Below are 17,356 nucleotides of genomic sequence, written 5' to 3' on the forward strand. Positions count from 1 at the left end.
CCCCGTTCACTGTCACCTCTGCCCTCTGCCCTCTGCCCTCTGCCCTCTGCCCCCAGGCGCCCGACACGGCGGCCTCTGTTCTCTTGCTCACAACAGGTGCCTTCCCTTTTGGAGCCCCGATGACCCTGAGGGACCAAAGAGCAAAGGGACAGTGGCCCGGCTGCACAGGGTCCGGCGGGTCACGGTGACGCTCGGGAGTCCCTTCCATCGCAGGACCCCTGCTTCCAGCACGTGCACACTGACCCGGCCCCCGGCAGGAGCCGCCCCACTGGTCATCGGGGCTGCCGGCCCCTGCCCAGGGGTGGCCGCACGGTCCAGCTCTGGGCTTCGGAGAACATGCGACCCTGGCTGGCGCCTGGGCGCGCGTGTGGGGGCCCTCGTACCTCTCTTCGGCCGCGTCGGCTTCTTCGCCTTGACGTTGTCGTACAGGAGGCAGAAGCGGCATGCTGTCCGGCAAACGTCCCACACCCCCTGCTTCCGGGCGACTTTGGCGAGCTCGGCCCAGATCTGTATTCTGCTCGCCGAGGAGCCAAGCGACAAGAGCGTGCATGCGTGTCGCTCGTGACAGGCCACCCGGCACCACCGCGGGGGCGCGAGAGCCACGGCCCTTCTCGCCACGTGGGGGGGTGCCCGCGCCCCTCCCTGCTGGGGCGGGTGTCCCGCTAGCCCGGCCGGGGGCGCCGCCTCACCCACCGCTCCCTGGCGTTCTCGCCCCCCAGACGCCGCAAGTGCCCGGCGGCCTTGTCCACGCTGATGATGTGGTGCCGTGCCTTCGCGAACAGGTAGCTGAACCGGCCCCCGGTCTTCCCTGTAGACACTGCGGGCGGAAATGGAAGGGCAAGGCTGGTGTCCGGTGTCCCAGGGCCCAGGACTGGGAGGGGCCGCACCTCCGTCCAGGGGACCCTGGGGCCAGGGGGGTGCCGCCCCCACACGCAGCAGCCCGGGGACCCTGCGCTCCGGACAGGCGTGAGCTGGTGCCCCTCCGGAGGGCGCTCCCTCACACCGGCCCCTGCCCGACACCCCCCGCTCCCTCCCGCGGCCTGGCCCTCTGGTCTGCTGGGTGGCGGGGGCTCCCTTTGATAAACGAAGCGCAAGCCACGGAGAGCCTGGCTCGCCCGAGCACGGGGCTGCCCGGCACAGTTGCACAGAGCGTGTGGCACATGCTGTGCCCCTCTCAGCCAACACGCCAGCCACCTCCAGGAGCCAGCCCCCCGCCCCCGGGGCCCCTCACCCTGCAGGGCCGGGGTGCCTTCTCCGGCTGGGCTCCCGGCCGGCCAGCAATGCTCTTACCGATCAGAGCACCTCAGGACTCTGCCGACACTTGCAGGGCACAGTGGAAAGCCAGGGCGGCCACGCCCAATGAGCCCCACGGCCACAGAGGGCCACGTCCCAGAGCCGTCTTCCACCCACCGCTGGGGCATGACAGCTGGGGGAGCCTCGGGGCGGCCTTCAGTGGGGCCCCCCAGCCGGGCATCCGGCCGCCGTCCCCAAGAATGTGATGTGCTTGGCGGGTCAGTGGGCAGAACTGTGCCCCCAAAAAGGTATGATGAAACCTAACCCCCAGAACCTCAGAATGTGGCCTTATTTGTGTCTCCACGGGGACGAGGGGAAGGCACGGAGGACACTGCCACCTGCAAGACACAGGGGGGCTGCAGCCATGCCCCCTCCAGACTGGTGCTTTCAGAGGCCCAGACCGCACACGTCAAGGTTCGGACCTTCGGCCGGCACGGCGTGGCCCCCACACGCCAGGCTGAGCGTCTGCCTCAAGATGGCACGAGGCTCAGGCGGCCCCTGGGCTCTGGAAGAGAAAGCCGGCCTACCTTTGGCCCCGTTCTCGCTGTCGAGCACAATCTGGAAGGTGTCGGGGGCCAGGGCCAGGCCCGCGTTCACTAGGAGAGCCCGCTTCTTCCTGACGCTGTCTTTTGGGATAGCTTTCTTCGCCTGCAGCAGGAAGGAAGGGTGGGCTGTCACGTTGCCAGAAGCGACACCGTCTCCGGGATGTTCCAAGGAGGCACGTGGGCTCCTGCAGGGCCCCAGCCCCCAGGCCAACCCCACAAGGCCGTGATGACAGCACCTGCTCGATGGCCACGACGGCCTTGTCCTCGGCACGCTCAGGGGACTGGTACAGCCTGGTGCACAGATGCAGCCGGTTGAAGGCCATCCTGAGCTGGTCCTGGTAGAGGCCCAGGCTGTCCAGACGCATGGCCTTCTGCAGGTGCCGCATGGCCGGCTCCAGCCGGTCCTCGTCCTCCTCGATGTGCACCATTTCCATGTGCACCTGGCAGCGGAGCAGGACCATGAGGCTGGGAGGGGACAGCACAGCGTCATGCGGGCCCCGGGAGCACTGGCTTCCCGGTAGACGCCCCAGGGGGAGATGTGCAGTGAGCCTCCGGCTGCTCCTGGCTTTCCTGCATCCTTTAGGCCCTGCCCGGCCTGCCTGGAGGACTCAGACGGGGGGACAAGCAGCGAGGGCCCTGCGGAAGCCAGAGCGGCTGGGGCCTGCGCTCCGAGGCCCAGAAGCAGCAAGCTGGCAGACCAGGGACATGCCAGTGAGGCCTGCCGGGTGGTGCACAGGGAAGCTTGGGACGCTGCAGCCACCTGGTCCGTCCACAGGTGCCGCCCGCCCTCCCCCCCACTCCCACTGCTCCCTGCAGCCTGCCCCCCCTGCAGCGTGCGGGCAGAAGCCTGCTCTTTGCCCCTGTGAAGGCAGCCCCGCTCGGGTCTTAGCAGCTGGGGCACACCCCACGCTCAGAACAGCCACCGTGCCCCATGGGCCCTCACCCTACCTCTGCCAGTGTCTACGGGTATCAGCGAGGGGTCCTCACAGCCTTTCCATCAACGGGAGGCAGAGAGCCCACGTCACGGGGTCATGCCCTGGGATGCCAGCATTGGCAAATCCAACAAATTTGGCCGAACGCAAGTTCCACAGGACCCACGAACTGAGCACAGATGGAGGCGCAAATGCCACGTGGCCTGCCTGTGACTTCAGGGATGAGGAGGCAGGGAGGCCCCGTGGCCCTGGTTAGTGCCGGGAGAGGGCCCACGCTCCTCACGGGGAACCAGGTTTGTCCACAGACTCTACGAGTCCGGGCGGCAGCCAGGGCCATGGTCCTGGGGTGGCTACAGAGGACACCTTAGGAGCTGGCCGAGGCCAGCCAATGCCACACACAGCAGAGGGGGCCACGCGGAGGGTCAGCCCACTCTGGGAACGACCTGGCAGACGGCTCGCTTGAAGAGGCCGTGACTCGAATGAGGGCACACAGCTGCCAGAACGGGAGGAACGGAACCAGGCGAAAAGGACGTAGAAGTGAGCAATCCTCCGACGGTGGTAAGTGACTCTGCGACACGCAGCAACCACAAAGCAGGGCCACATGTGCGAGGCAGCCGGCACGAGGCTCCGGCAGAGCGAGACCGCGGCCCCTGGGGGGCGTCAGGCGCGAGCCCGTGATTGTCAGCCCCCCGGGGACAGAGCGCGGAGCCGCCGTGCCAAGGAGGCGACATCAGAGCACAGCCTGGGCGGCTGGAGTCCTAGGCTGGCAGGAGGGAGGGGCTCTGTGACACCAGAGACCGGATGACCAGGAGGCTGTTCGTCACCAGACGTGGTTAACTCGACGCCTTTCCAACAAAAACCAACTTCTCCAGACGGGACAACAGAGCCTAGCACCCCGCAGCGTATCACCCACACTGTTCAGCGCATACCAGGCGAGCAAGGACGAGAAAAATGTGACCACAGTCAGGATACAGGAAGGACCACATGTTGAGTTTACCAGATAAATCCACTAATGCACGTATTAAAATACAAGTACAAATATATCAAAAACCTGAAGGAAAACAATACTAAGGACAGAACAGATATTGAATCTCAGGGGAGGTGGAGAAATGCAGACACGGGAGGTACCTGAGCTCGGAACTAGACTACGTGAGGGGGAAACTCCTGCTCAGGGCTCACGGCACACAGGAGACGGCGGAAGGAAATCAGCCATCAGAGGGACAGACTGAACAAGATGTAAGAATGAGCGGAGACTTGGGGACCTGCGGGCAGTATGGAGGGCGCACTCGAAACCCAGGTCCCAGGGGGCGGAGAGCGAGAAGGACGAAGTCACAGCCAAAAACTCCGCAAACCTGAGATGTCCTGTCACATATCCGGGCATCGCAGCCAACCCAAGGAGGATTCTTTGAGGCTCTGAGGAATCCCATGACCAAAACTCTGCAAACAGAAGAAGCAGAAAGACTGACGGCACACAGAATGACGCTGAAAACAGCGCACGTCTTCCTCAGGAACTGGGACGGCCAGAAGCAGAACGTCGTCTTCAAAGTGTCTGAAGAGGAAAACTGTCCCTGAACCCAGAATCCGGTGACCGGTGAAGATACACTTCAAAGATGGGGATGAGGTGAAGCCATTTCAGGTCAACACGGCAGAAGCTCTTAGGGCGGAGATCAAGCAGGTGGGAGCCTGGGCGTGTGGGAGGGAGAGACCCAGCGGGACCGGCCAAGAGGGAGGCAAACCTAAGAAACCCGGTTTCCCTCTGACACGTTCTCCTTGTTGAAGAAAACCACCGGCCGCCAAGACCAGACGGCAGCACTGCAGGGTGAAGTGGACACACCTTCACTACGTCGAGGGGAGCCCACGGCCACGACGGCGGGGAGGCAGGCAGCGGGCTGAGGGAGGAGAAGGGCCGCGGGGGCCCTGCCTGCGGGGTGCGGGGTCAGGTGCGCAACTGGCCCTCACGGACTCTGCCCTCGAGTGGCGCCCCCCCCCCCCTGCAAAGTACAGCCGAGGAAGTGGACAGAATTCTAAAAGTTAACCTCGAGGAAGGCAGGGAAGGAGCCGCAGGAAGCAGAAAGGACGAGCGGAAAGACGTGAGGTCGAAGACCAGCTCAGCAGGACACGGAGCGCAGAGGGTCTGGGGCTCCAGGCACCACGCGGAGGGTCACAGTGAAGGCAGGCGGACAGACAGCGGTCCACCCGACACTGCCAGGCCGTGCTCCGCGCGTTCGAGGTACACAGAGGACAGAATTTGAGAGGATGGAAGAGGAGAGGCCGTGCATCTGGGGAGGTGGTGTTACCCACACGCCGGAGCCTTCAAGGCAGGGGGGTCACCAGCGGCTGAGAGGCCACGAGGAGACACGACCCCAAACGTGCGGGACGCGGTGTTTGGGACCACGCCGAGCAAAGCCGAGGGAGACACGGGGTGCCGGAGGCCAGGCGGCTCGGAGCCGGAGGCCCACACTCCGGCCAGCACTCGCTGGGCTGAGGACTCTGCACCCAGGGGAACTCTGACCTCAGGGTCAGCCCGAGGGGACACTGACAGGAGCCGCCAAGAGCCCCTCAACAAGGACAGACAATGCCATCAGCTGCCACCAGGACTCCTGGGCGTTGACCTGCCACGGGGAGTGTGGCAGCCTGGAACCCTCCTCCAGAAGCAGCCACTCGGCACAGCCCCCAGGCCCAGAACCTTCTAAGGAGAAAGAATACTTCTTAGCTTCCCGATTCATTTTATAAAGCCAGCATGACCTTGATGTCAACCCTGACAAAGGAAGGAAAACGCAGGCCGATGTCCTCATGAACATATGCATAAGACCCTCTAACAGATCACGGGAAGGAAGCCCAACCTGGCAATACATTAAAGAGTGAAAAGATCGGGACCACACAGAGCGTGCACGGTTGGTTCAACCCTCAAAACTCAATCGGCGTGATTCAGGCAGTAAGAACGGGAGAGAAAAGGCGCATGACCGTCTTCACAGCCGCAGAAGAAACACCATCCGGGGCTAAAGAGCCTGTTGCCAACGCGGATGCCCCCACGCGTGCATCCTGCTGGGGGCAGCGGTGTCTCAATGTCACTTAGGAGAATTAGCAGAGAAAAAGGGGGAAACTACCAGTTATTTTCTAAACTCAGTCATACATGAAAATAAGCTAATAGGAAATAAGAAATATACTCATTAAAATTAAAAGCAGGCCAAAGAGAAGGAAGAATTAGAGAACCTGTGAAATGAAAGAACTGATGGAAAACGAGGACGCTGGGAATGTGGCACGTGTGCTTTCCAGCCGCCCCGCCCCCGGCACCCGCGCCGGTGCCCACCTAGGGTCGCCCCTGCCCCGCAGCAGCCCAGGGACCACTGGCCGGGACTGCGTCCTCCTCCCATGGCCCGGCCTGTCTCTTTAGGCATTTCAAGGCCCGCTCTGCCCTCCTGCTCTCAAATGGGTGCCACCTTGGGTTTACGCCCTGTCCACAGCCCAGGTGACCTTCCCAGAGACCCCTGTGAGCTCTGGACGCACAAGACCGGGGTGTCTGCAAGGGGCCGTGGGCCTGCTGCCCACCTCCCACAGCTCCGTCCCTCCCGGCTCACGCCGGCTTCCATCCCACCCGACGCCAGCCCTGTCCACAGGCTGTTCTCGACAGCGGGGTGGCCGTTTGACAACTGGCGATACCTCCTCTGTGCCGGGTCCTCTGATGACCCTGTCCCCCGGCACAATCTCCGCCCCTGGAGGACTGATGAGCCCCCCTTCTACGTGCGTGGAGGGCTCTGCTCCTGGGGCGTCATCCTCCCGGTCCCCGGGCCATCTCCTCTGTCTGGGCTCGGTTTCTCGGAGACCGACTGGGACCGTCCTGCCTAAACAGCACCCACCCCCCCTCCCTCCCTGCTCTACTGCCTTCTTAGCACTTCCCACGGCTGGCCTACTGAAAGCAGAGTGGAGGTGTAGGTGTGCCTGCAGGCTCGGGGACCCTCGGTGCCGGGACCCAGGCGGGCGCCCGCTCTCCGTTAGCGGGCGGTGGGGGACCGCCGAGCCCCGCGCGGGGCACACGGATGGCTCCATCCCTGCGGCAGCCACACAAGCCCTTTCTGCTACGGGTGGGGTTTCCCGCTTGCACCCTTTTCGGGGGAAGTCAGTTGGATTTCATCTTTTTCCCGGTGTTGAGGGATTCTGCCCCGGCCCCCTCCCACCACGTTTCCCCGTCTCTGAGAGGACAGCCCAGGACGAAGACACGCAGGCCACCTGTCCCCCTTCTCCAGGACGTCCGCGACGTTGGCCAGTGGCTTCCGCAGGTGGTGTCTCAGGTTGTGCTGCAGCAAAGGGAGACACGTGTTCCACTGGGTGGTGCACACCACGTGGATGACCCTGGGGTCGCCCAGGCGCACGGCTCGCTGCAGTGTGATGTCCAGTCTCTGTACGATATTCAGCTGGGCCTGCACAAAACACATCGACCGGTCCGTGAAGCGCCATGTACCGCGTGGGGAGCCTGGTCCCGAGGCCCGGAAGCTGGAGGGCCAGCCGGGACCGAGGTCTGAGCCTGTCTGTGGCAATGGCCTGCACCCTCTTTTCTAGAAGGGATGTAAGAATGTCTGTGAGATGCTCCCTTAAAAAGCCCGGAATGGCCTCCGCGCACCCGTGGATGAGGTTCTCTTCCCTGAATTGAGTCCATCCAAGTGCACTTCTCAGCCTTGTACATTCCCTGTGGCCCACGGCCTGTTACGTTTACAACCCAAAGAACACGTCCCCTGTTCCGTGCTGCATGTGCCCTTCCCACCAGACAGGCTCTGGTCCCGTGTTTTCAGATGCGTGGAACCGGCTTCCCAGCCCCACGCCTCCTCAGAGCCCACGGGGGCTGCCCACGGGTCCTAAACTCGGCCACGTCCCACGCTTCTGGCTGCCAGCACCCTCGGGGCCTCCCCTCACGCTGCCTCATGAACCGGTGTCCGAAGCTGCTCTGTGCTCCACACAGCACTCCCTGCGGCCCCTAGGGCCACACGCACCGCCCGTTTGCTGCTATCTCCTGATCACACGTGGGGCCAAAGTGTTCCCTGCAAAGCGTCTCCTACACAGCGTTTGTCAAGCGCCTACCAGGTGCCAGACAGGAGGGTCAACGCTAGAGGAGCCACACGGGCAAGTCTGAGAGGAACGCATATCCGCCGGGCCGCAATGAAGGCACCACACAGAGCCTGCTGCAGGTGTGGGGGACGGGGCCCCGTGCCCGGCCGCCGATCTCCTGGCCCGAAGGCTCCCTGGGGGTGCCAGGAGCCAAGCCCACGAGTGCCCGCATTGGCTCCAATCAACACGAGGCTCCAAATCTCTGTTTTGACAGCTTTTTTTCTCCTTTTAAGCTGCAAATTTCTCATTAAACAATGGTCTAAAACGATCTCTGGACTCCTTTTCTGGCAGTGGCTGCCGGTCCAAATCCCACCGCGCTGAGTAAGCAGATGGGAGAGTGAAACCAAGCTCACGTCACCACCACATTTGGGCAGCTGCCTCCTCTCTGACCGCAGACGGGGAGCACACACCACGCCCACCTGGGCGTCCCCTGGATCCGCCCTTCCCGGGGCCCCTGCCTCTCCCCACGCACTTGGGGATCCCTGAATCCCCAGCAGCCTCTGGCCACCCTCGTCTCCCCACCCCCAGATCCCTGCCTGCCCCCATTGCATGCAACGACCTTACCGCCTACCCCGAGCCCCTCGGGTTTCCAGGCCCCGCGTGGCTGATAGCCCCACGCTGTGGTAGGGAGTGACTTTTGCCTTCCTGGACGTGAGTCTGGATGGCAAAGAGCCACGACAGGGACACGAAGGCCTGACCAAGGGCAAGCGCATGGGGCTACGGGGATGGGCACTGCCACTCGGGCAGCAGGAGGGCTCTCGGGAGCTCATCTCCGTGTCCCGCCCCTTGCCCAGGCTGCGTGACCCCGATGTGCCTGCTATCTGGTGGCCCAGGAGCCGTGGGGGAGCCCGTCCTGGCGGGGCTCCTGCCGGGGAGGCTGTGTTCACCGGTGGGAACCCGAGGCACGGGAGGCTGGCCTTGTGTCCCCCTCACCCGGGGGCCAGCGACCTTCCAGGACACGTGCAAAGCCGCTCAGTGACGCTGACTCCTGTTCAAGGACTTACCTCAACAGCTGCTCGGGCGTAGACTTTAACTTTACTTTCGAGTCCTAAAGCTTCTAATTCATACTCCAGGCATTTGATTTCAATCAGCTTCCCAGGGTCCTACAGGACACACATAGTTTTTGTACACGTGGGGGTTTTTAGTGAAAGAAATCACACACATTCATTAACTTCAAAAACCATTTAAAGATATTAACGTACTAGGTAGAAACTCAACAAAAAGACCTCTAGAGAACACAAATACATATATTAAAAAACGTAACCTTTGTCCCCCAAAATGCAAAGACTCAAGTGAGAAAGCAAAAACAGCTTTTTTGGTTACCTTTTTAACCACGGGGGAGAGAGCCCATTTCACTGGACGTCGAATTTTTACATGATGGCACCAATTTCAGATAAACTCTTATAAAGTCTGGCCAACGTGTTTTCTTTGACTTAACCCCCGCCGGCTTAGGAAGAGAGTGCCCTGCTCGCCGGACGCGGAGGCGGGCCGCAGCAGGAGCCCGGGGTTTGTCGGGGCGGCGTCTACCTCACTTTTTACAAAACTGCTAAGCTTTTCCAAAGGTGTCATGCCATCCTGAGTCCCCAGCGGCTGGGCGGACAGAGAGCCCCAGCCCGCCCACGTCCTCTCCCACATCTGGTGCGGTCAGTCTGCTCACTGCGGCCGTTCGAGTAGGTGTGTCGACGTGAGTGAATATCAACATTGGTCTCTGCCTCGGTTCCCAGCACAGCGCTCCTGAAACCCCGGTAATCTCCTGAGTGACAGAGCACCGGGAGCATCTTTCCTAAAGATGTGGCTCCCGGGGGGGAGGGGGGGTCTCCTGGGGGGGGGGGGGCCGGTCACACAAAGACCAAGCCATGATTAGAAGCTTGGGATTCTCAGACCTGCCTCTACCCCCGAGAGAGGGGGCGGGGGCTGGAGATGGATTACTAATTGTGTCACGCCTATGGGAGGAAGGCTCCATAACGTCCCAACAGTACAGGGTTCGGGGAGCCTCGAGGTTGGCAAACACGTCCATATACCAGGAGGGTGAGCCGCCTCCACTCTACAGGGACAGAGGTTCCTGCCCTTGGGACCCTTCCAGACCTCGCCCTCTCTCGGTTCATAGGCTGTTCATCTCCATCCTTCATCACGTCCTTATATAACGGTCCTCTTGGTCTCATTACGTTTTTCGACTTTTGTATCAGTGTAGCTACTTCTGCTCTGTGGTTGCCATTTACGCGGAGTATCTTTTCCCCACGTCTTCACTTTCCACCTACACGTGCCCTTGACGCTGAGGTGAGTCTCTTGTGGGCACATAGTCGGGCCTGTTTTGGTTTGTTGTTTAACCCATTCAGTACCCTGTCTCTTTTGATAGAAGAAGTTAACCCTTTATATTTAAAGTAGTTGTTAATAGGTAAGGACTTATCACCGCCACCTTCCTTCCTGGCTGGTTTTTGCACTTCCTGTGTTTCTTTCTTCCTCGCTCGCTTTTTTTTTTCCCTTTGTGATTTGACGGCTCTCCACTGTGGGATGCTTTGATTCGTTCGCTCTTTTGCACATTGTGCTTCATGGTTACAAAAGGCTCCTTACAAATGTATAGTAATGTCAATCTATTTTAAGTTGAAACAATTTCACTCCAATCAGTACAAAAACTCTACCTTTTCACTACCCCCCACTACATTTTATGTTTTTTATGTCACAATTTACATCTTTTAACGTTTTGTATCCATTAACAAATTACTGTAGTGTTACTTTTAATAATGTTGTCTTTTAAACTCTATACCAGGGGAAGCGACTTACACACCACCATTAAAATATGAATACTCTGACGTGACTATATGCTCACCTTTACCAGTGAACGTTATACTGTCATATATTTAATTAATGTCCTTTCATTTCAGCTTGAAGAACTCCCTTTAGCTTTCCTTCTAAGACAAGTCTAGTGGTCATGAACTTCCTCAGCTTTTGTTTGTCTGAGAACACCTTTTATTTCTCTTTCATTTCTAAAATGAAAGGACTATCCAGCTTTGCTGGATAGAATATACTTGTTTGGAAGTTTTTGAATATATCATCCAGCTCTCTCCTGGCCTGCAAGGTTTCTGCTGATAAATCCATTGATGGCCGTATGGCAGTTCCCTTGTATGAAATCACTGTCTCTTGCCGCTTTCGAATTCTCTTTTATAATAATTTTTACGATAAAACTTCCGACAGCTTTATTATAATACGTTTTGGTGAAGTCCCCACTGGCTTGAACCCTATGGGACCAACAAGCTTCATGTACTTGGATGACCATATCTCTCCCCAGATTTGGGGAGACTTCAACCATTATTTCTTTAAATCAGGTTTCCACCCCTTTCCCTATGCCTTCTGGGACTCCCATAACGCAAACACTGTTTCGCTTCACATGGGCTTCCCATACTCGTTTTCATTTCTCCTCCTCTGGGTAACTTCAAATGCCCTTTGAGTTTACACATTCTTTTTTCTGCTTGATCAAGTCTGCTACTGATGCTCTCTACTGCACTTTCCACTGCATTCACTGTATTCTTCAGCTCCGGAATTTCTATTTCATTATTTCTTAAGATTTCTATTGCTATCGACCTTTTCATTTTGCTCACGTGTGGTTTTCCTGATTTCATTGTGTATCTGTGTTCTCTTGTGGCTTGCTGACTTTTCTTAAAACAAGTGTTTCAAATTATTTGGCAATTCATAGCTCTCCATTCCTTTGGAGGAGGCTACCGGATCACTGCTGTGTTCCTTTGGTGATGCCGCGTTTCCTTGATTTTTTGTGTTTCTTGCAGCCTTGTGTTGACGTCTGTGCATTTGACGAAGTAGTCATCTTTTCCAGACTTTGGTGGGGAAAGACCTTCGCCTGTGAGTGGACAGGATGTGGCGGCTACAGTTCTAGGAAAGGCCCAGCGTCACGGTCTCCGTGCGGCTCCATCAGCCAAGGTTAGCATCGGCGAAGACTATAGGATTCCTCAACAGTCGAGGCTGCTGGTCTCTAGTTTCAAGGTCTCTTGGAGTCTTTGGTGGTGAAGGCTGCTGGGGACCCCCGATCCCTTTTTCTCCCACAGGGTATGTCTCTTTTGGCACCCGGCCTGGGGTGCAAGCACCCTGGTAGTGGTGGCGGCACCGATGTCCGACGCACAGGCGCCCAGGCGGCAGCCTGCATCGCGGGTGCTTGCAAAGCGACAGCAGCTCCGGGGTCCCGGGCACTGGCTAGCTGGCAGTGGTGATGCTGTGTGTGACACACGTGTGTGTTAAGCGGCCACGAAGCCAGGATCTAGGTCTAGCGGCTTTAAATTCCACTCCAGGAAGTACTCTCAGCCCCGTGTAACCTCTGAAGATTGCTCCCTGGTCTCCTTTTGGGGGATTCTCTCTGCAGCTCATGTAGTTTCCTCATACACGGGCGCTAATCAGAACGTGGCTAAAGACTTGACGCAGCCCCTGGAGCTCTCCACAGCTCCCTTCGTGCACTTGGCTCCTCTCTGGTCCTCGGTCCCGTGAACTGGGCCACCTCGTCCTCCTGACCAGCAGCTCGTCCTCCATCCGGTAGAATGCCACTGGCTTCACCCGTGTTCCCCTCCGCCCGCCGAGTCTACAAACTCTCCAGGCGGTAAACTGGACGATGCTAAGACCCACCCCACCTGTTCCCCACCTCTTGGTTTCGCTTCCCTTCATCATCTATTGTTCAGTGTCCTGAAATGTAGCGTTTCACACACTGTTTGGTTTTTTCGTCGTTTCAGGCTTGAGGGCCTTTTATTCCATCTTGGCCAGAAAAAGTTCGTTTCTTTCACCATGTCCCTTTCGTATTCTTTCCCCCTTTTAAGAAAAGGTCCACTCATTTCTGAACGATCACCTAGAACTACATGTTTGTTTTTGCTTTACTTTTGTTTAACTCTCCTCTTAAGAGGATAGTAAGACATCAGCCATTACAGTCAGTGCCAGAAACCTTGCTCTGCCTGCTTCCCCGATGACGCCTCTTCCCTCTCGGCTGCCGCTTCTCCACACTGACCCAGGGTGGATCTGGACGGGCCCTGACCCAGCCGTGTGACTTCCCAACCACGTTGCCCGTCACTGCAGGGAGACCCTACGAAGAAAGAGCTGGCAAACCACGGGAATCTGAACGTGCCCGCTTTAGAGAGACCGGAATGATCTTAACACCCATCCATCTGTTCAACAAAAATCTGCAGAGCACCTCTCCAGGGCCAGGCATTACGCTGAGAAGTGGGGTGACATACGACATAGGACAATGTGCTCTTTCTCAAGTGATATTAGAAATACCCGTGTTAGAGGCTCCTGGTGGCTCAGTCGGTTAAGTGTCCTACCCTTCAGCTCATGTCACGATCTCACAGTTCGTGAGTTCGAGCCCCGCGTCAGGCTCTGTGCTGACGGCCCGGAGCCTGGAGCCTGCTTCAGATTCTGTTTCTCTCTCTCTCAAAAATGAAGAAACATTAAAAAAAAATGAAGGAATCCACTTCAAGGACACGCAGAATATTCACAAAATCCAGCACCAATAAATACTGAGGGTGTTGGAAAGACCAGCGAGGAAAGGGGGCGCTGACCTCTGAGGTGCACTTCGCTGAGCCCGCCTCATTCGAGTGAAAAATCTACATAAACAAGAACGGGCACTGGACTTTTCCAGATGCCACAGGCCTGATAGCACCCGCTGACCCTGTCAGATGGCAGCACCAGGAGGGATAACACCCCCCCCCCCAGGAGGGATGTTCCTCTCGCTGGAGGTCGCTTTCGCAGGCGGCCCGAAGGGAGGCCACCTCCGAGCTTGGGCGGGCAGGGCCGGCTGGGCAGAGTCGGGGAGAGAGTCCCTGAGGGACCTCCCCCGGAGGCAGCAGGGTGGTGAGGGCCCCGTCGCCTACACGTGACCCACCTCTGCAGGAAGCCGCCGACGGCAGCAAGGACCACCCCCCTCACCACAGACAGAGCACTGGACTCCGACAGAGGCCCCAGGAAAGCGGTCTTGTCCCTGCTGGCTCCGTACAGAGACAAAAAACTACACCTCGAGGGTGTCACTCAGCTGGTGAGTGATGGAAGCCGGTGGGATCCCGATGCTAAGTTTGGGCCACTGTGTGTGGACACAGAAGACAGGAACAGCCCGCAAAAGAACCCGGAAGTGCTTCCAAATAGGTACGTCCGCTCTTTTCATTCCCCGCTCTCTGGCCTTGGCGGTCTCCAGCCCCACCCCCACCCCACTGCCCTATCCACGCTCTACCAGCAGGTCAAGGTCCAAATGAAGTTTTATTTCCCTTTTTAGAACGATTTCCCGATCCACAGAACCACAAACATGACTGGTGTCCCCTCTGCCAAACCGAGTGTCCCATTCTCTGCACCGCAGAAGGGGCGGCACTCTAGAGCTTTATTTGGAGGGAGACTCCCAAGGACCCGCTGGTATCTGGGACCCACAGGTAATCTGGGACTAAACACAGCAGGTGCTCAATGGAAAGTGCAGGAAGTGACCCCCCCCCCCCCCAACCCAAGCGAATGGTCCCCCCGTGCGAGCGAATCTTCCCTCCAACCTCCCCACCCTCGCGGGCAGCGGCCCTCACGGCCTCTGCTGGTCACCGGGCACCGTGTTCAACACTGTCCACGCCACCGCTAAATAGCCTCTGCTCTGTGCGAGAGCCCTTGCGGCTTCTTAAGTTAAAACACATAAACCTGAAGCTGGCTTAGAAACTTCTGGCGGGAATGTACATTTTTCTTTGGAGGGCAATATTATAATATGCATTTTCAAATCGTAAAAGTGAAACTTCCAGAGTAATTTCCCGTCAGTGACCTTATGTTAGGGGGAAACCCCTAAGTGCAGATAAAATCTTCAGGCACAAAATGTTCATGTAAGAACAAAAGGTAACAGGATTCGAACGTCCGAGAACGCGGCCGAGGAGTAAGTTTCGGACCATGAATATCACGAAATAACGGTGCAGCCGTTCGAGTGGACCGTGCAAACAGCCGGTGGCAACACGGGTCGGTGCCAGGGACGGCGGGAACAGCGTGTGATGCAAACATCGCATCATCTCAACGACGTGACGTGCGTGTGAGGAAAACTGGGAGGAGTTTACCAGGCCCCTGTTTCCAGACCCTCCCCACGAGGGCCGCTCCAATTCCTTTCCCTGCTTTTCGCCTTTTGTGTTCAGATCCCAGGGAGGAGGCGCTGCGTGCCACAGTCATCGGTCACTTACTTGGCTGTCGATTTTCTTCAAGTCGGAGATGCAGTCAGAGGAGATCTGCTCACATTTCAAGGTCAAGGAAAGACGAGCCAGTTCAAAAAGCAAAAGAATTCTGGAAACCAAGAAACAAGAGAGCAATGAATGGACAGAGGTGACAGGAACGTACCCCGTACTCACCTTGCAGCCCCTGGGGCTCCAAGGCCCCGGCAGGCCCGGCTCCCTGATGTGCTGCCCCTCGGTGCTCCCTGAGCTCCCACCGCACGGACCCGCCCCTCCCCCTCGATCCGAGCTCAGCAGGAGGCCCGGCTCTGCATCATCGGGTGCCCCAGAGACCCATTTCTAGAAACTTCCCCTGGGGCCGCTCATATGAGTAGTGAGACCCCCCCCAAGGGAGGGCCCAGCCCTAGCAGAGGACGCCGGAGGGGACGCCACACATCCATGTACACACATGCGTCCGCCTTCAAAAGTGTGTGCCTGGGTTCACACAACCCGAGGTTCACACAACGCGAGGTGTCCTCACTGACCGCCTCGAGGGTCTGAAAACCCATGTTGAGAACTCCGTTGTAGAGTATTTCATGATGCAGAAACGTGTTCACAATTTATATGGGAAAAGCAGGTGAAAGCCTACATGATCATGTTGAAATCTGACATCGATTCATTTTCAAACTCTCTACAATTATTACATATTAAATTTGAAATAAAAAATGATGAAAATCATTTTAAAAATGCATCCCCAGGCCACCCCCGGCCCATTAACTCTGTATAAATTCAAGAGCAGTGGAGGAGCTCATACACGAAGTGACAGTGAACCCAAGACATCTTGTGGCCCTGGTCATCCCGTCTAGACACAAGCTGCCTCAGGATGTCCAGTGACCCCACACTCTGGTGCCTATGGCCTGTGTGATCCCTTCCCTTCGAGACTCGCTTCTAACCAACAGGAACCCACAATGTTGGGCAGAGGCCGCTTCCCTGGCCAGACCCCAAACAGCGCTGGCTTCCTGTGCTAGTCCGGAATCCGTAGCTGGCGCTGATAATGCCCCTGCTCAGTCGGGTCTCAGAAGAGACCACTACTGCCCTGCTGACACCTCGATGGCAGCTGTGCCCGGATCCCTGTCCCACAGGCACAGGGAGGTCATCAGCGTGCACGGTTGAAGCCCCCATGTCTGTGACAGTCTGTGACGTAGCAGCTGAAAATAGACCCCGCCTAAGAGTTTTCTAGGGCTCCTGGGACCAATTACCCCAAACGAGGTGGCCTAACAGCAACAAGTTAATCTCTAAAGTTCTAGAGGCCCGGAGACTGAGATGGCGGTCCCAGGACCACACCCCTTCTGACGGCTCCGGGGCAAGATCCTTCCTTGCTCTGCCGGCTTCTGGTGTTTGCTGGCCATCCTGGTGTTCCTCAGCTTGCGGCCACGGCTCTCCCGTGTCTGCCCCTATCGTCACCGGCCTTCCTCCCCAGGGGCATCCGTGCCCCAAACCTCCCTCTTCTCATAAGGACAAAAGTCAGTGCTCGGGGCCCATCCTCACCCAGTGTGATCCCATCTCGACTTGGTTACATCCACAAAACCCTATTTCCAAATGAGATCATGTTCACCGGCAGCAAAGGTTAGGACTTGAACGATCTTTTGGGGGGGCTCAATGCCACCCATAACACCCTCAAGTCAACTAACAAATGATGGATAGAAAAAGTATATAAATAATCACTGCGGACAATGGCCAGGATGTTTCACGTGTTTGGAGTGCAGAGTTGATGAGAAAATCAGTGGGATTTATCAAGGGATCAATTCTCAACAGCGGGACTTCAAAGGACCCAGACACGGCTGAGGGTCACCCCTCAGCGATCCTGGGGGACGCGCACACGGATCACAAAGCGATACGGTAACTGCAGCAGCCACACCAACGGGGTGTGGTTGTGCTCGCTCCGTCCTTTTATGTCAACGTGACAATGTGACAGTGGATTGGGAAGCAAACCCATCATCTCTGCGGGAATAAACTGGAAAGTACACTCTGGTTCGTTCTGTCAGCCTCTGGCTCAGCTACCCACTCCTGGGAATCCGACCCGGGACTTATCCTAAACTCAAACAGCACCGAGAGGATTCTGGAAGGCACAGAACTGAGACACTGAAATGCTGTGTAAGATGCTATAATGACCTGAAAGTCACCTACACTTAGAAGTCAAATTTGGGGGCGCCTGGGTGGCTCAGTCGGTTAAGCAGCCGACTTCAGCTCAAGTCGTGATCTCGCGGTCCATGAGTTCGAGCCCCGCGTCGGGCTCCGTGCTGACAGCTCAGAGCCTGGGGCCTGTTTCAGATTCTGTGTCTCC

At 57.6% G+C, this 17,356-nt stretch overlaps 1 protein-coding gene across 2 annotated transcripts in view; it reads right to left on the reverse strand.

Moving 5' to 3' along the window:
* Positions 1-17,356, reverse strand: part of CFAP46 (cilia and flagella associated protein 46) — a 96,236-nt gene that overhangs the window by 72,205 nt on the left and 6,675 nt on the right. For both annotated transcript variants that reach the window (XM_049645925.1, XM_049645924.1), the window contains exons 9-15: positions 15,046-15,145; positions 8,875-8,973; positions 6,998-7,188; positions 2,075-2,303; positions 1,821-1,941; positions 694-817; positions 384-514 (exon numbers count right to left, since the gene is read on the reverse strand). In XM_049645925.1, coding sequence (XP_049501882.1) covers positions 384-514; positions 694-817; positions 1,821-1,941; positions 2,075-2,303; positions 6,998-7,188; positions 8,875-8,973; positions 15,046-15,145 — 995 coding nt within the window. The remainder of the gene's footprint in view (positions 1-383; positions 515-693; positions 818-1,820; positions 1,942-2,074; positions 2,304-6,997; positions 7,189-8,874; positions 8,974-15,045; positions 15,146-17,356) is intronic.

Source organism: Panthera uncia, chromosome D2 (assembly GCF_023721935.1).
Source record: "Panthera uncia isolate 11264 chromosome D2, Puncia_PCG_1.0, whole genome shotgun sequence".
NCBI lineage: Eukaryota > Metazoa > Chordata > Mammalia > Carnivora > Felidae > Panthera > Panthera uncia.